Here is a 21,909-nt window from a genome sequence, read left to right as displayed (position 1 = left end):
AAACGAAATATAATTTGTCATAAAAATTCAACATGCGTCCATTTGGACGTATTTCTGCAAACAAGATCCAACCCTCACGAGTAACCTGTTGAGAAAATACAATATTTGAGTTAGTATTGATTTAAAATGATATGTGATTATTTGATTTTATTAAAGTATCCCATCAGATGTTTAAATTAAATAATCACAATTCATATTTTTTAAATCAATCATCCCTCAAATATTGAATTTTCTCAACATGTTACATGTGAGGGTTGGATCTTGTTTGCAGAAATACGTCCATTTAATGTTATGTTTATTGTTATATTAGTGATAATAATAATATATTTATTGACATGTTTTCTTTTTCGAGTACATGCGTAACGTGTTTTAATCATCTTTACACGATATAAAAATATATTCTTCCGACGCAATCACAAAACAAATTGACATGCTCACATCTCGACTGCTGCTCTCCGATTGGCGACGAGTGCGAAATTTGGTCCCACCTATTGTTGAAAATTATTCGCGGTATCACTTATGTATGCTCTTAATATTGGTAGATGGCAATATTGCCTTTTTGCTTGAAAAACCAAGATGGTGGGATCCAAATGTAGCAAGCAGCCCCTTTTTACAAAAAAATATCACCCTTTGACCAAGTGGTATTTCTTGTTTTTGGTATAAATACACTTGCATCTTTATACCGCCTGTACACGTGCATGGATTTACTTGCACCAATAGTGTGTATTTTAAACTATCACTACAATAACTGTTTACACGTAATAGTGCTGACTGTCTCGCCAATCTCATTCTTCAAGAGTAAGCAAGACACAATGTTGTCATTGTATAATACTATTTCATAGGTGGTAAAAATCGGTTAACCTCTAAATGAGTCTCTGCGCGGTGTAGTTAATTTTTTTACCGGCAAGTTTGCCACTATCGTTCTACTGCATAATCGCAGATATAGAACAAAGCTATGGCTCGCGGCCATAGACTGACTATCTTTTTTTTTTATCGAGCAGTGTTGCCATCCTTCCCTCACATACTCCTTATTATTAATTAAATACAATAATTCTTACGTGCTAAGTACAAGTTGAATATTTTGACAGTTAATCAAGGAATAATGGACGTACGTACGCCCATTGTTGACTAGGAGGTCAGGTGACATGGTTATACCTAATAATTAATTTTATCTATCGGGAGAGGCCCAATAATCATGGGTATGACACTACCTATGTTTACATATGCCTTTTTTTATTATGGCCGCGATAATACGTACTGTCAGCAGTAAATCCATGCACGTGGAAACGGGGTATTACATTGAAATCTCGTTTCTGTCAAACGGAAAGAAACTCTACCCCATCCTGACATAAGGGTTCAGTACCTACCTAAGTAAATTAATACCTATTTTAAGATTTAAATTATAGTTAAAATTACTGTAAATTTAGAAGTTAATCATCTGTATTTTTCATTAATACTTTTATAAGAATATATCAATAAGTCAAAATTAAAAAATGTAAATAAGACTGAATTGAATAAACCTTTGAATATTTAACTTTTTTTATTATTTACCTTTTATGTTAACATTTGACATATCATTCAATACTTTTTATACTGTGATAAGCTTAGTTCTAAATTCGAACACTGGACGATTTATGATGGTACCTATATTATCTATATTACTGCTACTTCACCATGTTCGATCCTTAGAGAATCATATGGGCCTCCACCGAGTGGAGATTGTATTAACAGATTTTGTTTTTATGAGAAATGTATGTTAGGCACTTGGTCAACTCATTGGGTTCATACTCTGACTCCAAACACAAATTGAAAAACAATACGTGTATTTGCCAGACCAAGGATTCGAACCTAGGACCTCATGACATTAAAAGCCGATGCTTAAGTCGCTCGTATCTATACAAGACAATAGAATCCCAAGTCACATCATGGACATAATCTACTTTTTCTGACACATCAATTTAACCACACTTTGGACAAAAACAATTGGAAAGTATATTGGTATTTTTATTATTTATTATTTAACGGCCCACATGCTCAGCGTATGTCAAAATGGAGCTTTTATACTATTTTCAAAGCATGATCCTGGACATTCCTTAAACGTTGTGGATAATCTATTTACATAATTTTGAAGCCTTATTATCATTTATATTTATTTTAAGCATTTGATGACTGCATAAAGTATTTTTATTACATAAAATAGTATTCTTTTAAACCTCTCGCTCTAATGTTTTAGAATATAGTCATATTTCAGTACGTCCATGTGAAGTGGTGTTAAGATTTTTTATATTTATTAATTTTTAAAAGCATTTATAAAACCATTAGTAAAATTTATGTCGACATTATTATAGTGAAATATTTACAATAAAAAATTATATTGATAATCTCTGTGATCCCAAATTTGACAAGAATTAGGCATTTTATTATTCAAAAAATGGGCAATATTTACACATTTAAAGATAATTTTAAAGATACTGAATATATGCTATGTCTTTGACCATTCAAATGTGATAAACATTCTACGAATAATGTTTGCTTTATAATAATTATTGACCTAAGAATAAGGTAGTATTTTTTTGAAATACGCCATTTCTATTGGTATTTCCCATTGGCTAAGCTACAACATACGACCGTAGCCATAAATTGACAAACGATAAATGAAGTAGGGAGTAAGATCATGTTAACGCGCGTGTTTGAACATGTAACTAATCGGAAAAAAAAAAAAAATTAAAACGGTACATGTTCAAACACGGGCGTTACTATGATCTTACTCCCTACTTCATTTATCGTTTGTCAATTTATGGCTGAATTTATTCCCTGAAGTGTCACCGTTAAATTAATCTACTATGTAATATACTAGTGGCTCCATCACCAAATAGTAGCAGACTTTTTAAAACATTATACTTGCCTGAATTTCATGCATGATACACCTGACTATCTGCGGTCATTATTTTTGCCACTATTTTAGTGGTCGCCACTCACTAAACGGCTTTCGGGCCTTCGTAACAATAAGTGCCAGTAAGTTTGTCTAAGCATCTAGCACTAAGATTACTAGGTCGGCAACTGAAGATGTTTTAGTTTCAGCACATATCCTATAAGAGGCGGTTTGCCAATTAGGGTGAGTAACCAAGGTGAGGTTAAACATAAAATAACTAATTTATGACTTACAAACTTTATTCTCGCCCTTGGAAATAAATCAATCCAGTGAATATTTATCGCAGTATCCATGGCGAATAATAGGTTAATATGTCCAGAATAAGTCTCAGACACACCTGGAATCCCGGCACACAGTTTGGAAGCAGTGACGTCCCTAGACAAAATGCCGCCCCTTTTTTTTATTTCATTACTAATAAGATATATATCATTAAATCTAATTTAAATGCTATCTCTGCTTCAATAGACAATATTGCGAGTCCACTTTTTCAGATACATTTAAAAATATACCTATGTAAAAAATCTTAACACCACTGCACATTTATGTACTGAAATATGACTATATTCTAAAACATTAGAGCGAGAGGTTCAAAAGAATACTATTTTATGTAATAAAAATACTTTATGCAGTCACCAAATGTTTAAAATAAATATAAAGGATAATAAGGCTTCAAAATTATATAAATAGATTATCTACAACATTTAAGGTATGTCCAGGATCATGCTTTGAAAATAGAAAAAAAACTCCATCTTGACCCACGCTGAGCACGTCCGCCCTTAAACTGTTGAAATGTATATGATTTATTGTAATACATACTTGCTTAAAATTTTAGCAGCTATTTTTGTTTTTTAGCACATAATTATGAAATTTTAATAACATTATTTTCCAATTATATCTAAATATTTTAGGTACGAGGGTGGGTCAATAATTCCTTAGAAAAAAGCATTAAAACAGTTTTTATTTTTGTATTTTTTTTTTATTTCTCAACATAATCTCCTTGGAGCTCAATACACTTGGTTAGACGTTTCTCAATTTTTTTTAAACCGTCAGAAAAATAAGTTTTCGGAAGGTCCTCAAAATAAGCATTTGTCCGATCGATGACTTCTTCATTTGAAAAAAAACGTTGTCCACTTAGCCATTTTTTTAAGTTTGGGAAAAGGAAAAAGTCACTGGGGGCTAAATCTGGCGAATACGGTGGGTGGTCGACCAATTCGAACTTCAATTCTTCAATTTTAGCCATTGATCGTAAACATGTGTGCACACGGGCATTGTCCTAATGAAAGAGGATTTTTTTCCTGTTTAAATGAGGCCGTTTTTCTTCAATTTCGTTTTTTAGCTGGTCCAATAAAGATGCATAATAATCCCCTGTTATTGTTTTTACTTTTTCCAAATAGTCAACGAAAATAATTTCACGTGCATCCCAAAATACAGTAGCCATAACCTTACCAGCTGATTTTACGGTTTTCGCCTTCTTTGGACATGGTTTGCCTTCGCAATCCACTGCTTTGACTGTTCTTTCGTCTCGGGAGTATAGTGGTGTATCCATGTTTCATCTACAGTCACAAAGCGACGAAAAAATTCATCCGGATTGCGTTTCATGAGCGACAACAGGGCTTTAGAGGCCACCACCCTATTGCGTTTATTGTCGACTGTGAGCAAACGCGGCACCCATCTTGCAGAAATATTTTTCATGCCCAATTTGTCATGTAAAATAGAAATGACGCTACCTTTTGAGATCCCTGTAACCTCAATTATCTCACTCAACTTTAATCTTCGGTCACTTAACACCATATCGTGGATTTTATTGATCATTTCTGGTGTAGTCACCTCTACAGGACGTCCTGAGCGTGGTTCATCCTTTGTTGATGTACGACGACGTTTAAATTTATTTAACCAGTTATAAATAGTTGCAAGTGAAGGAGCAGATATGCCGTGAACTAAATCTAACTCATTTTTTATTTCCTTTGCTATTAACCCTTTTATATTAAAATGTTTAATAACAGCTCTAAACTCAATTTTCTCCATTTTCCATTTTTCCATTTTCCACAAGCAAATTTTTTTTTAAATGTACGAGAAACACACAACAACCCGACCAATCTGATTGAAACTTCGCAGCATACTGAATCGGTAGTGCCGCTGCATGAAAACAAACCGCTTACAGTACTAGTCGCGCCACCTGTCGGCTTTTCTAAGGACTTATTGACCCACCCTCGTACCTATTATTCATTTTTTAGCACCTTAAAATCCTAAGCCTATTTATCACTATATATTAATTCAAAAGACGTTACAATCGACTAGATGGAAATTAAAATACGTACCCTATTGAACGACATCAGTCACTACTCTCCTATGCAGAGGCATGACCTTAACTTGATAATTTAACTTCCTGATTACCGCTCAATTATCCTGGATTTCCTTTGATGGCAATTTTCTATTCTAAACAATTTTAATTAATGGACAGGACTTTAATTGAATTAGTGACCTCAGATTGATTGTGTCCCATTCTATTGTACAATGCCTGTTTATCGTAGAGATGTTTTGATTACGGCACGCATCTAGTCTGCGTCCATCCTCCGTGCTCTGCACACATTTGTTATGGATTTCGACGCGATCCTAGACGACGTCGGCGAATTCGGGAATTACCAACAGTTGGTAATATACTTTGTGCTATTGCCGGCAGTGTTGCCATGTGGATTTCACGCGTATGCGCAGCTCTTTATGGCCGCAAGACCGAACCACTGGTGCCGGGTGCCCGAATTGGAGAAATGGAAACAGGACGATTCGATGTTAGCGAAAAATATAAGGTATGTAACCAGGAAACACAAAATAATGAGAAGTAAGGTTTTAATTATCGATAAATATGTGATAAACTTAAACACATATTAAAAAATAATATACATCACAATTTGTGTAACACGCATTTAATATTGAGTATATTTTGAGTGCACTCAATGCGCTTTGTATTTCTTTTGTGTTATGGCTTGACCGTCATAAAGTAATAAATCGAATCCTGCTTCAAAGTCTTGATCCATGACGTCCGGATATCACATTTATGTCTTATTAATCTGTTCTGTGCTCATAACACATGTATCAAATGATAAATCTGGTTGCTCAATTTTCCAATTAAAATTTGAAAAATTCCATAGACATCTGAGAAAAGTTTATAAGTCTCACCCTTTTTGCAATTTGGGTAGAGTTCAGTTTTTAGTATATATACATTATAAATGTTAATACAATAAACACCTGGCGTTAGACAACAATTTATTAACATATGCAAATTAACGGAGTTTGGAAATTTACCCTTATTACAATGCAGTTAGAGTTAATTTGTCCATCACCTTCATATTCTGTATTTATCTGTTTGATGATGATATTAATGATGACTGTCTCTGTATTCTTCTTCCTTGTTTCCTCGATACTGTACAGCAGGGGCGAAGGGTGGAAGTAGGCTGTTAAGATCTGACATAAATAGTGCATACATACTCAACTTTGTCATTCAAACATATTTGTTTTCATTGAACCAAGACTACAATGTGTAGATAGTATTAGTTTAGTGTTAGTATAGCGTTAGTTTTTTAAATTCAATTAAAACCCTACCTAACGCAAGCCATACTAAATAATAGTCAAAGAATATTTTATAGATTGAAGAATATTTTTTATCTGTTGAATTTTAAACAACTCACCAACACCATTTGTAATATGTATTCTTAATTTAAAGAAAACAAATAAGTATGACTGAAAAAGTGTGCACTATTTTGTCGTATCACCCGTAACATGACTATACTATTATGGGTTGGTTAGGAAGGGCTTCATTGAATTTTAAAAATTAACCGGCACCATCTGCAAATTGTATTTATAGTTCAATAAAAACAAATACAGTAAAATCTCGTTAATACGAATTCCATGGGACCGAAAATCGAAAAAAAATTCGAATTATAAAATGTGAAAAAACAAAAATTTTCATTTTCATTAATTTTGTTTACGATCATAGATGTGCCTACGAAATTTCCGATTCCATGTGTGTTAATGGTTCATAAAATGTCATGAATTACCTTCTTAAACTAATTAATTTATGATGTTTTAAGAAAAGTCTGTCACAATTTTCAATGACTGGCTGATGAAATAGTGTACTTTTTTATGATTTATTGAATATTTTGATATGCCAGGACTCGAACTCGGACTACGAAATTCGAATTAAAGGTATGTTTTTACATGAAAATAATTTTTCGCGAAAATTTCGAATTATCCGTGTTTTTATTAACGAGGTTTTACTGTAAGTATGGACTGATAAAGTTTAGTGTGCACTATTTATGTTGAATCATAACAGTCTCCCTCCACCCCTCACCTCTGCTGTACAGTTAGGTGTGTGAATGCGAACACGGCAATTAATTTTTCGGTCATTAGTCAAAAATACCGAACTAACACTGATATAACTTGGATTGTTTGTTGCTACCAGCAGGAGTTTACTTCTGGTATTTTATAAAAATATTCTAGATTCTTACATTCTATGAAACGTCGTCAAACAATCCACTTATATTATAACTCTCCACTCTCTAAAATCCACTTATATTGTAACTTGCAACTCTGTCACTCAGTGGCGATTCTACCTTGAGAGCGCTGGAGCGGTGCACACCCACCCACTCAATTTATGCGAAAAGACTTTTTTTAAATGGGTATTTAATTTATATTTGATTAATTAAAAGTGTTCTGATCTATTACCGTAGCCATTGATTCATATACAAAAACAAATTCTAATATGTGTTTTTAACCGGCTATTTTAAATAATAATATTATATGTTGATGGGAGCGATATCCGACATCGCTCGTACCAAACCGCCCAGTAATCTAATTTCGATTTCTTTGCAATGAGAAAGAGCGTCGTCTGTGGCGTGGAATAGCAATACGTAAATATTTTTTCTACGTGCTCCGGAGCGACAGTTTCAGTCGCTCTCGGCCCGAATGCGGCTTCATCGGTTTTAAAACAATACAGCCCGTATCACACGTACAATTATTGTTTGACAATTTTTATTCAATATTATTATAAAAATAAATTCTTTTCACAGTACGTATATTAAATTTCCGCACATGTTGACAACATTTCTCAAATTTAGGCGAAGTACAATTTAAAAATAAACTTCAAGTTTTTTTCAGTTTGATAACTAAATTCACAATGTTTATCAATTATGATATCTCTCCAAACTAGCTCTGTAATACGTCTGACTTTTTAGATAAAAATAAACTCAAAAATGAATTGTCTGTTATTTATTTACAGCTTCGATAATTTTTATAATGCTGATGGCGCCTCAGCATTATAAAACATTTTAATCGAAAAAAATCTCATTGACACATTTACGGAAACGGTTTTACTATTAAATTTAATTTTTACTATTCCGATGACATCAGTGGAAAGCGAAAGATGTTTTTTCACACTCAAACGGATCAAGTGTTTTAGTAGAAACACCATCGCGCAATCAAGATTGAACGCATTATGTATGCTCAGTATCGAAAAAAGAATGATACAAGAGATTCCTGACTTCAACAAACGCGTAATTGAAAAATTTGTGTCGATGAAAAACAGAAGAATGGACTTCTCATACAAATGAACAATAAATCCCGGTCACTGCCAGATACGAGATATTTCGGTAGTACTAATAATTCGGTCAAAACAAAATAGTTCGTGTCAACCAGTTTGTGTTAAAGTTTAAAATCCATTTTTTTTCAAGAAAAACTGTTTTTAGAGGTACAACAAATAATAAATAGTGAGTTATTTATGATTTCTTTTAAATGTACTAAATTAAAAAAAACCAATAGTTTTTTTTTGATTTTTTGGTGAAGTTTTGATGAAGGCAAATGCCTTTTTACGGCAGTCAAAAGGTGAAAAAAGTGAACTCCCAGTAAAATAACTCACCGGTCGCCACTGCTGTCACTATACTCTTTTTACTCCTGTTTTAGTATACCACTAGAGATTCGAGATGGCGAGACACGGTTCTCTGAATGTCAGATGTTTGACTATAATTACTCGTCGCTGACAGAAAACTATGGCTCCCTGACAGACATCATCTCACACCTACCGCAAAACACCAACAAAATCGACTGCAAGCACGGTTGGGCTTATGACAAGTCGTTATATGAGAACACCGTCATCACGGAGGTACGACAATTATTAGTAACTCATCCCTAGATCAGATAAACTGGGGTATTTTGGACATATCAACTGTTAATCTGCAAACCGGCTAACTCCATTTGGGTAAATTGTTCAGGAAGGAGAAAAAACATAATAATTTAACTATCGAGCGAATTGAACCATTCCAAAAAATACGCTTGGATTTTTTTTTTTTACAAATAAGCTGATTGAACATAATGAATTAATACATCATTTTTTAGCTTCCCTTTTATATACAGTAGGTACTCTCTCAGTAATCCGCCACCCCAAAAACCAGACAAGTGTCCAATTAGTGAAAGCGGCAGATTATAGTGCATACATACAAAATATGGTAAAAATTGAAACACGTATTTCGTAAAATAGTATTTTTTGAGAAATTTATACTAGCAAATTGCGGTTTTATTTATAACCAAAATCAAGAATTTACTAAATTATACGTATTTATAAACAAAGTTTATTAACTAAATATCAAACAGTAAATCACTTGACACAACCAGTTGGTCAATGAGGCAAATATTCTTGAATGGCTTAGGATTCCTGGCCATGGCCAAATGCTTCAGTTTGTGTGTTCCGGTTGCATTGGAGCACGACATAATTGTGATGCGGTCATTGCGCACTTTCCTCCCTGGTACATAACTTTCTTCGCAATGAACGTACGTTTTACGAAGGAGAAGTTTCTAAAATAAACCCGTCTCATCTGCGTTGTATACTTGTACGCGGCGGACTACTGAATTTGACAATCGAATACCGGTGAATTATAGAGTTTGATTTTGTTCTTTCAACTAGTAAAAATAACAGCGGATTATAGTAGTTGTCGGATAATCGAGCGGCGGATTACTGAGAGTGTACTGTATAAAGAAAGGAGTTTTTCCATTTACAATATTGGAAATTTGGCACCTGCAGTTATTTTGTGTGAAGAGTGATAACGCGTTTATTTATAGGCTTAGGAATTTTAAATTTCGTGTGAGCATAGAAGACAATGCTTTATAACAAAATACCATAAAAATCTAATTTTTGGTCAAAAGTGCAATTGGCAGGTTTGCAGATTAGGCAGTCGATATGATAAAAAATACCACCTTTTGCAACATGTATTACCTTTTCTATGCCTCACGATATTTCTATGGCAATATCTGATAGGCTGCAGATTGTTAACGACACACATTAAATGTAGAGTGTAGCTTTACTAAAATTGCTGTAATACCGATAATTTGTGGCTTGGTATTTTATAATATTATTCAATCATAACAGATGTCACTGTGTGCTTTTTTTTTAAATTATGCAAATCAATTGACAGTGGCTAGTAGGGATTCCAATCCTGGGATCCCGAGCTATTTTCAATACCTATGAATCCCGGGACTGATAAACATAATCCAGAAACTTTCGGGATTGATTTTTTATCATTTTTTATGGAAAATAAAATAAAAACGAAAATATAACAAAAAAAATACTTATTACAAACAAACCGAGTTTGAATGAAGTTTGATTTATACCCATGTGTAAGTTGCCGATTCATTTTATTTTTTCACATAAATTAATAAAAATGAGAAAGATTGGAAAAAAACAATGCTTTGCAAAGTTTAACAAAGTAATTCCACCATGATCTCATACGTTGTACGGCAGTTTAATATTTGGCTGACTAATTAGATTTATGAAGCGGAAAGGCCATAAGTACACCATGATTTGCTTTACTATTTTAAATCTCGCTAACCCATTCATTAAGTCTTTACTATCAGAAACAGCAATCTCATAAATTCACATTATTATTTATATTAAAATATTTTTTACTTCATTAAACTTATGTATTCCCAAGATTGAACGTATATGTTACACCGAATGTGCGAAATTGAATATTACATGAAATGGGCAAAATTTTGGCTAAATCATGAAAAATGCAAGCCCGTTGCCTTATTCATGAATTAGACAAAATATCTGGAGAGTGCGTGAAATCGGCAGTAATTTTTCTGCCTACTTCATGTCTTGGACAAATTAGATAGTAGCGCTACAGTGGTATTTTTTGCAACTAAACTAAATGTATCAAATGCTCATGGATTGGTCAAAATGTACATTTATATTATCTATGGTCAAAATAGATGATCGCACTCCGTGGTGTTTTTTGCAACTAAACAAATGTGTCAAATGTCATTGATTTGAATGACGTTCATATCCATTTACTATGCGCAAAAAAAATTCTAGAACTATAATAATATATAACGGAAGAATTTTATTGAAAAGTATTTTCGCGATTTGATTCGTGCTTGGGTATCAATTGTGCAATGGTCGATTGAATATTTGTGATAGTTTGTTGACACTTGATAGCTAACCTCAAAATGGACATTCAGTTGAATAATTTAATTCAGAATTACAAAACCTAACCTAACCTAACCTAACCTAACCTAATAATAATAATATTATAGTATGTCCAATTATAACTAATAAAACCATCCGTATTAAATTTACTTTTTCTTCTGTCATGTTGACAGTTCAAGAATTCCATACCGTGGCGAATTCATGTACTCAGCAGAAAAATTACCTAATTCATGAATAAGGCAACAGGCTTGACTATTACATGAATTAGCCAAAATTTTGCCCATTTCATGTAATAGTCAATTTTGCACATTCGGTGTAACATATACAATATTAACAATAAATGTCAATAAATAATGTTATTTGTGAATATAAAAATTTTATATTAACAATGGAAAAAATGCCAATCCCGGGATTGTCAAATTTTAATCCCGAAATCCCGGGATCAAAATTGTGGCTCGGGATTGGATTCCCTAGTGGCTAGTAATTTGAGTTTAAAGTCGGACGAGATAACTCGCGAAATTTGTATGTGTGGCCTGTCGATCACGGATAGAGCGAGAAAACTCGCTGAAGACATATAACCGGTTAATAGCGACTATCTAATGTATTTATATGGGTTTTTACGACCAATTAAAATATTTAAAATTTGTTTTATGCCTGATCCTATACTTAGTAGGTAATGAGGTTTTTACCTTATTTAACACATTGATCGCCAACTAGTTTTACATAAAATAGTTAAAAAATGATTATTTGTTTCTAAGTGAGATCCCCGAGGTTCCAGCGGCTAGCTCAGGTGTCCATCGAACCCCGGATTCACAAAAAAAAGTAATTCAAACGGTTGGAGTATAAATAAAACACGGTCTTTCGTGCTCGTAACGTGGTCTTCTTATATTTTACATTTTCTTTAAACGTTTACATATTTTGTTTTAACAATAAGTTTCGCAGGTCCTATCCTATCGGAAAGGGGACGCTTACTAATTTTTTTTTCTTTTTCAAACTTCGCGTACCCACGCCATTCCACAAAAAGGACTCTCGTGATTGGCCAAATTTTATCGCGTGATGTTTTTTGATTTCACGAATCACGAGGACCACCCTGGCGCAGGCGCGTCGAAATTTGGACGTTGCCGAAAAGCGCGGCAAAATTTATTATTTTTGAATCCTTATATTTAGTCTTAAAATTATCTCTTTCATCCATCATCATTTTTACTTTTTTAAATTAAAAAAAATACTTACGTGGTTGAGCAAGGAATCAGATTAGATGTTTTATGAAGCCGTTTCTAGAGGTCAGGGTTACGTTTCGACTTGAGCTACTAAATGATTATTTTACACCGGGAGAAGCCCGCCTGTAACAGGGGTGTATCAATTTGATATGTTATGAAAGAATATAATGTTTTTTTTTCATTTTGATGATTTTTTTACGTAAATATTGGTTTTTATGATGTGCCGGCCACATGTGTCCGTCGCGGCGCCAACAAGTTATTTTATTCTATTGCGCCGGGCCGGCCATTTCGCCGGTCACCTGTCCATATGTGTTGACGAGAGCATGGTGCCATTTCGCGGTCGAATTATATTTAAATTTAGATAGTATAATAAACAGAAAAGGCACAAATACAGAATAAAAGTTTTCAAATTGGGTAGTATAATACCTGGATACACATAAACTGGAAATATACGTATACATACCTTATAATCATTTTTGTAATTCTATTTTTTTATTATTTACAAATTTTTTATAACTTACATTTTTATAATCTATTTAATTTTAATTTTTATGTCAATAAAAACACATTTACAATTTAAAAAGAAAACTTTTTTTTTCATTATGTACATTCTTTACATTAGTGAGCCTATATTTTGTGACTGGGAAGACATATTTTCAGGCCAAGTGGCAGTAATATACAGAAGGGCCATGCCGGTCACCGCGTATCGAAAAATGCACTGCGCGCGTGCCCGCCGGTGCTGTAGAACAACTCTAAGGCAGGTCTTCTTTGCCGGTCACCGGTGACCCCCATGGCGATCAACGTGTTAATATTATATAAACGAGAATTAACTGTATTCATTGTCAACATGCATTTGCCAACTGCTTGCTTATGTGGCGTATTGCAGGATGCTGATCACATCCTCTGGGAGTGTCCCCGGATGTTGAATGTGAAGAATTTCTCAAGTCAGTCTGACCCCATTTGAACTAGTCTATATACATCATAATAATGTTGTCTTTTTCTATCTTGTTATAGTCTAAACTCCTGGAGTAAATCAGTGTTTTTATATTCACTTTCAGTGGGACTTAACATGTTCGAAGGACTTTTACGGAACTTTAGGATTAATCCTTCTTGGGGTTGGAGGAATAGTCGGAAACTACATATTCGGCTACCTTCAAGACAGTCTAGGGAGGCGGCCATCTTTTTTTATTTATTTACTTATACAATGCATCTTCGGGGTAGCCACAGCTTTCTCACAAAACTACATAACGTGGGTTGTATTTAGAATTGGAGTAGGATTTACAGTACCGGCAATTCTGGCTACACCGTATGTATTAGGTAAGTAAAAGGTTTTATTAAAAATTATGTCATACGATTTTATTATGGAGTTTTTATATATTGGAAGTACCTACAGCAGAAAAAAGGGATAATTTTTTAAGCCGTCAAGCTTATGATTAAATTGTGTACTCGCAATAACACGTAGGTGAACACCCTTAGTTATACTTGCAGGCCAGGTGTTTATTGCTAGACTCAAAGTGTGGAGTGTCATAGAATTTTAATTGAAAATTTAACTTTATTTTAATTTTAATTTAACCATATAACCGCTTTGTATAAAAAAAACTATAACCATTTTATTACTGAATTCATTTTTACTATTTATTAATTAATATTATTAATTATTCAACAAACTAATCATTGTACATTGAAAATACATAGAATAAAATAAAATATAAACATTTTTCCAGCTATTGAACTGGTAGGGCCCCGCCGCAGAACGATATGCACCATTCTGTCAAACATCGCCTACTCCATGGGGTTGGTACTCCTGGCTGGCGTTGTATACATGGTGCGAGACTGGCGACATCTGGCACTGGCTACTACCCTGCCATTCATATGCTTTTTCTTCTATTGGTGGCTGATGCCTGAGAGTCCTCGCTGGCTTTTGGCACGAGGACGATTCGACGAGGCCGAGAAGATTCTAAAGACCATGGCAAGGTAAAACAAATAGTTTTTAGTTTATTTCTTATTTATATTATAATGTTTGAGACTTTCACGGTTGTTTTTTATCATAATAGATTTTTGGGTTTACACCGCGTGTACTTCTTCCTTCTTTCCAAAACGTTTCGGGCTTGTTGCAGAAACCATTATCAAGAGATATGTGTTATGATGAAGTGTAGTGTAGGTGTATGAATGCAAACATCGCTATAAAAATTCCAAAAGGAATCCGATTAGCTAAGAGCAAACATTGCTCAGAGTAATGTGTCAGACGTTACGACCAGAGATACCGGATTGACTATTAGATTTTGCTGACAGTGCTGGAACCCATGACGTTTTGAAACAGAAATATTGAAAAAAAGATTGAAATAATACATCAAGTGCATAGTTAAGAAATTTCCATGTGATTTGTTATTGTATCAGTAGGTAGCTTAACCGGTTCTATGCCTTCAACGAGTTTCCTCGCTCTATGAGGCCATGATTAACAGGCCGCACATACAAATTTCGCAAGATATCTGGTCCAACTTTAAATTCAAATTACTAGCCACTGTCGATTGATTTGCATAATCTAAAAAATTAAACACACAGTGACATCTGTTTGAATAATTATGAAATACTAAGCTACAAATTATCGATATTACAGTGATTTTAGTAAGAACTTCGCTCTACATTCAACGTATGTCGTTAAAAATCTGCGGCCTGTCAGATACTGCCATAGTAATATTGTGAAGCATAGAAAAGATTAATCGGAAAACTCATCACTCGAAATGCAATGAATATGGGTACAAGTCGTATTCGGTACCTACAACTAGGATTCTAGGATTCTAGGATTTTACTTAGGAAATTGATACACCCCTGTTACAGGCGGGCTTCTCCCGGTGTAAAATAATCATTTAGTAGCTATAAGTCGAAACGTAACCCTGACCTCTAGAAACGGCTTCATAAAACATCTAATCTGATTCCTTGCTCAACCACGTAAGTATTTTTTATTCATAAGTAAAGGCCTTCGTCCGGTGTGTGAAGATCACATATTGGGCGGAGGTGCAATTAAGATACATTTAATTTAATTTAAAAAGTATAAATGATGATGGATGAAAGAGATAATTTTAAGACTAAATATAAATATTCATATAATAAATTTTGCCGCGCTTGTCGGCAACGTCCAAATTTCCACGCGCCTGCGCCGGGGTGGTCCTCGTGATTCGTCAAATCAAAAAACATCACGCGATAAAATTTGGCCAATCATGAGAGTCCTTTTTGTAGAATGGCGTGGGTACGCGAAGTTTAAAAAAGAAAAAAAAGTTAGTGAGCATCCCTTTTTCAACATGTACGGACCTGCGAAACTTATTGTTAAAACAAAATATGTAAACGTTTAAAGAAAATGTAAAATATAAGAAGACCACGTTACGAGCACGAAAGACCGTGTTTTATTTACACTCCAATCGTTTATATCTTTTTTTTGTGAATCCGGGGTTCGATGGACACCTGAGCTAGCCGCTGGAACCCCGGGTATCTCAAAATGTTGTTCCAAATTCTGTGTGAAGATATTTTTCTATTATAGTAATAAAAAAAATATTATTTGTTTTGATTTTAGAGTCAATGGAGTCACTCCTCCCCCAAACTACTTTGTGCAATTGAAGCGTAAATATGAAGCAGAGAGGACAAAAAAGGACATGGATAAATACAAAGACCATCAATACGGAGTACTAGATTTATTCAGGACACCCAACTTACGCAAGAAGACTATTATCATAACATTCATTTGGTTTACAAACACAAGTGTATACGTCGGGCTGTCCTATTATGCTCCGGTTTTGGGGGGTGATGAGTTTTTGAACTTCTTTTTGGCAGGTGCGGTCGAATTGCCCACGTATCTATTCCTCTGGCCAGCAATGGAGAGGCTTGGCAGAAGATGGACGCTTTGCTTAAGCATGGTAGTTGGTGGTACTGCCTGCCTGGCAACTTTCTTAGTACAAAACGGTTGGTATTGATGGTTAGATGTAAATTGTATGTATTACATTTCATCGTAGCACAGTTCGCCGTGAGCTTTCTTATCGGAAAGGGATGACCGTATACTATAATAGCATTGAGATGAAAAAACTATTTGTTCGTGGAGCATTGCAGACAATAATGTTCCAATTTTATTAAATCCTAACCTAATCTAACCTAGAAAATAATCCAGTATATCGGCTATTTTCAAAATTTGTTTGATACTGGCTTCCTGTAAACCGACAAGAACATTTAGACATGAATTACATGTCAGTACTATACGACCCAAAGAGTTAGACGGTATTTAATATACGACCATATATTTCCGATACAAAATTTCACGGTAAAGTGTGATACGGTGAACTCTAAAGGCCCACCCACATTGAGGTGCATGTCGCGGACTATCACGTGAACTCACGGCGATAAAAATGTCTATGGTTTCGTCATTTTGCAGAATATTTTGAACGTGCACCATCTCGTAAATTCACTGAATAATGATACTGATGAAGAGTGCCTACTATAATGTATTAGTAATTTGAATTATTATTAATTATTCATACTAATTTCAATTAATTTTAACAGTTTCTACGTGTGCGTACGTTAAAATACATGTGGCATAACATTCATAGGTAATAGAACACAACCTGCAGACCATAGATAATAGACAACATTCTCATAGAAAATACATAGTGCCAACTGCTAAAAACAAACAAAAATGTCAGTTTGACAGTTTGACATGACAGACGAAAAGTGTTGGCATATGGAATATGATAAAAACGTTCTCTCGCCAATCTCACTCATCAAGAGTAAGCGAGATGCGATGTTATCATTTTATGGTACTATTTGACAGGTCGTGAAAATTTGTTAACCTCAAAATGAGTCTCTGCGTTGTGTACTTTATTTTTTTACCGGCAGGTTCACCACCATCGTTCTACTGCGCAGGCGCAGATATCGCACAGTCCAATTGTTGTGTAAAAATTAAGAAGCTTCTGAACTTTTTTAATCCATGCATGCAATCTTTTAATTTGGACGATAATACGTGTTTACATGTGCATTGTTTTGTTATGGCTGCGATAATACGTACTGTCAGCAGCAAATTCATGCACGTGTAAACGGGATATTAGATTTCTATAGAAGAAAGTTTTTCAACATCTCTGTAAGTCATTTATTATTGCTGGTTAATTTGTAGAAAACTTCAGCATCTGTCAAAAACTACAAACATGCCATCATAAATTTTATTGATTCACTCAATCAGTCAATTCCGTAAATTATTAAGTAGGTTGCTTTTACGTTATATATTATAATCTTATTATCTGATCCTGCAAGAAAAAAAGTCAATTGAATATGCCAGGGCATTATTGGATTTTATTCGCAGGTCACTTTCAAAGTTTTGCCGGTAATTCAATTTCTAATTATAATAATCTAATTTCTAATTTCAATAATCTTCTTTTTAGATACGGCTGTGATGCTGACATTATATTGCGTAGGAAAAATGGGGATATCTTCATCGTTTGTAGTTTTACCATTGATGGCATCAGAATTATACCCGACAGTTGTCAGAGGACTTGGAATGAGTATCAGTTCCGTCGTAGGAATGCTGGGACCCATCTTTATACCATTGGTCAATTATTTGGTAGGTAATATTTTATTTTAATCTTGAATTTTTTTTTGACCATGTCCGATCTTAATAGAACAGTAAGCGAAGAGTGGAGGTAGGCTGTTAAAATCCGCCATAAATAGTGCACATTAAACTTTGTTAGTCATATGTATTTTATTGAACTAAGACTACAATTTACAGATGGTGTTCGTTAGTTTTAAAAAATCAATTAACCCTGCCTAATGATACACCCCTGTTACAGGCGGGCTTCTCCCGGTGTAAAATAATCATTTAGTAGCTCAAGTCGAAACGTAACCCTGACCTCTAGAAACGGCTTCATAAAACATCTAATCTGATTCCTTGCTCAACCACGTAAGTATTTTTTTTAATTTAAAAAGTAAAAATGATGATGGATGAAAGCGATAATTTTAAGACTAAATATAAGTATTTAAATATAATAAATTTTGCCGCGCTTGTCGGCAACGTCCAAATTTCTGCGCGCCTGCGCCGAGGTGGTCCTCGTGATTCGTCAAATCCAAAATCATGCGATAAAATTTGGCCAATCACGAGAGTCCTTTTTGTAGAATGGCGTGGGTACGCGAAGTTGAGAAAAAGAAAAAAAATAAGTAAGCGTCCCCTTTCCGAGAGGATAGGACCTGCGAAACTTATCGTTAAAACAAAATATGTAAACGTTTAAAGAAAATGTAAAATATAAGAAGACCACGTTACGAGCACGAAAGACCGTGTTTTATTTACACTCCAACCGTTTGAATTTCTTTTTTGTGAATCCGGGGTTCGATAAACTCCTGAGCTAGCCGCTGGAACCCCGGGGATCTCACTAAACCAAACCATAATAGTTTTGGTATACTTTGGGCGATATGACAAAATTGTGCACACTTTTTCATTCATACTCATTTATTTTCCTTGAATTAAGAATACAGATGACACATAATGTTGTTGGTTAATTTTTTGAAGTCCTGCCTAAACCAAACTATAATAGATAAAAATATTATTCTATCTATAAAATATCCAATGTTATGTATGATTTAATTGCATAATTTTAGATATTTTATAGATATACGAGTATTTTTTAGACTAGTTTTTTTATGCCTTGGTTTTCGCAGGGTTTAATTGAATTTTAAAAACGAACTAACACCATCTGTAAATTGTAGTCTTATTTCAATGTAAATAAATACGTATGACCGACAAAGTTTAGTATGCATTATTTATGGCGGATCTTAACAGCCTACCTCCACCCTTCGCCACTGTAACAGAATCATATGGGGCCTCCACAGAAGAGATGTTTTTTTTGGATTAACAGATTTTTGTTTTTACGAGAAATGGATGTTAGCCACTTGCTCAACCTATTAGGTCCATACTCTAAACATAATTTTTTTGAAAAACAATATATCACATTCAGCAGCATTGTATGACCATGTTATTTAACTTTATCTGTGATTAAACTGTTATTCTATTCAGGGTGGCGATATGGTGGTTTTACCACTGTTAATAATGGGAGTACTTCTGATAGCCGGTGGTGTTGCCAGCCTACTCTTACCAGAAACCCTGCATCAGCATTTACCACAGACCCTACAAGACGGGGAAGAAATGGGCATAGATTTAGAGCTGTGTTGCCAGCATCCAACGAAACCTGAAGATTCGCATCCTAACAATGTGAACACGGCTGAATATGTAGTGAAAAATCAAGACGACATCATTATAAAGACAGAAAATTTGCAGTGCTGTGACATTTCAATGACTAATAACACCTGTCTTGAAACGTGTGACCATAATATTGAATGTATCGCTTTGAGTGATTGTAATAATCTGACACCAGACAATCGAGAGAATATGTACAAGATAGAGAGGCACGTTCATATCCAAAACATTGACAAATCATAGTATTTTATAATAAAAAGAATTTGAATATTAAAATGCTGATTATTTTATTGCCTCTTATATAATATATTTTGTAACGCATAAGAGAAAACATATGGAAATGTATAAAAGACAGCGAGACAGGGTACATTAAATTTGAAAAATCGGAGGGTTCGTTTATTTTAACCAGGTTGTGAAAGAAAACAAAATACATATAATGATACTCTCATAATAGTTTGACAATGCGATAATAGCATATCAAGTGATTTGAGTATGTATCCATAAATTAGAGTGTTACTTGATTTAAGGGTAGGTAATTATAATAGGGATAGGGTGCTGTAATCTTAGGCAACATACACAATCAATAAAAATATAGAAACATTATAGATGCGGAAGAATCATCAACTAAGTGTCGCCGTTTGACAAATGAACGAGTTCAACAATGGTCTACTCGGTAAATAATGGAGACTCTACAAAGACTCGGTCAAGCTGATGTTGCAACACACTGCCAAATAGATTATAAGTGAATAATTAAATACGTCAATATGTAATTAAATAATATTTTTATTAAGTAGGACTTAAACCAGGGGTTCACAAAGTGTGTCCCGCGTGACTTTTTGATGTGTCCCGCAATTATTAGATTTGCAACGTGGAAACAAAAGCATCTTATCGTAATAAGAATTTTATTGAATTCTACAAAGGACTTTCACTTGAGGTATATCCAAATATAGTTAAACATGCTTATCAAATGGCTTCTTTATTTGGAAGTACCTATATTTGTGAAAAAACATTTTCTACAATGAGCATTAATAATAATCAAAATTAACAGACCACCATGTCATATATTGTGTTTTGTGTATGCACAACACAAAATTTGAGCCTAAACTTCAGGATTTAGTTTCAAACAAACAATTGCATAAATTTTAATTACATGGTGAAAAAAATGTTTTTAGTACTTATATTAATAAGAGTAATACTAATGTATATTTAGTTAAAAATATAAGTTTACACAATGAAATATTTTTTTATTTTTTTTTGCCTTATGTTTTTTTAAAACAGAAAATATTTACAAAAGACAGGGCCCGCCAAATATTTTTGATTTCAAAATTGTCCATTTGACGAAAAAGTTTGTGAACCCCTGCTTTAAACAATCGCCTAGTATGGAGTCTTCGCCACTGCTGTACATAATTTAAAATTACTTACCAAAAAATAAATAATGTATTTTTTTATTACCTACCTATCCATATTATTACATTCTTCACAATAATTATTATTCTTTACAAATCAATGTGTATGTTAAAAATATTAAATAGGTAATCATTTCTTATCAAGTCTTCGCCACTGGTATTTTATTACCACGTTTTTATTAGCTCGTATTCTTGTTTGTCCAGTACACATTTTTTCTTGTGTGTCCAGTCCTAGCAACTAAATTATTAATATATACGTGCGTTACTATGGAAATTAATATGAAATGTCAAGATGACATTTCGGTATTCTATATTTATTCAGTATTTCTATCAAGTACAAAAAAAAGTTTTTATTAATACATAGAATTGTCAAGTTTATATGATTCAACAGAAAATTTAAAAACGTGGTATATAAAATGTTCTTTTTATCTTGTAATTTTTATTTAAATAAGTGCAAAATAATTAATAATAATTTTATTGCTCTACTGTCTACTTGGACAGGTCTTGTGACCATTGCTTGTGACACAGCTGATTGCTTTTCAAAAAAAAATGGCGGCAATTTTTATAACAAAGTTACCATATGAAAAAAAAAATCGATAAAAAAAAATTGTCGCAGTATCACTTTAATTGTGAATAAAAATCCATTGCATGGGTTTTAAAATAAT

The 21,909-nt window shown here is 33.8% G+C and overlaps 1 protein-coding gene across 1 annotated transcript; it reads left to right on the top strand.

Moving 5' to 3' along the window:
• Window positions 1-5,527: 5,527 nt before the first annotated feature.
• Window positions 5,528-21,339, top strand: Balat (Beta-alanine transporter). The gene is made up of 7 exons (XM_085959823.1): window positions 5,528-5,736; window positions 8,885-9,083; window positions 13,678-13,936; window positions 14,344-14,593; window positions 16,188-16,573; window positions 18,037-18,215; window positions 19,659-21,339. Exons 1-7 carry the CDS (start codon window positions 5,528-5,530, stop codon window positions 20,079-20,081), a joined length of 1,905 nt encoding a protein of 634 aa, XP_085815949.1. The 3' UTR covers window positions 20,082-21,339.
• Window positions 21,340-21,909: the final 570 nt, after the last annotated feature.

This window comes from Rhyacophila brunnea, unplaced genomic scaffold (genome assembly GCF_057557595.1).
Source record: "Rhyacophila brunnea isolate RB1 unplaced genomic scaffold, BYU_Rbru_1.0 scaffold_9, whole genome shotgun sequence".
Classification (NCBI taxonomy): Eukaryota; Metazoa; Arthropoda; class Insecta; order Trichoptera; family Rhyacophilidae; genus Rhyacophila; species Rhyacophila brunnea.
Note: the sequence above shows the minus strand (reverse complement) of the source record. Positions and strands in the feature narration are given on the sequence as shown.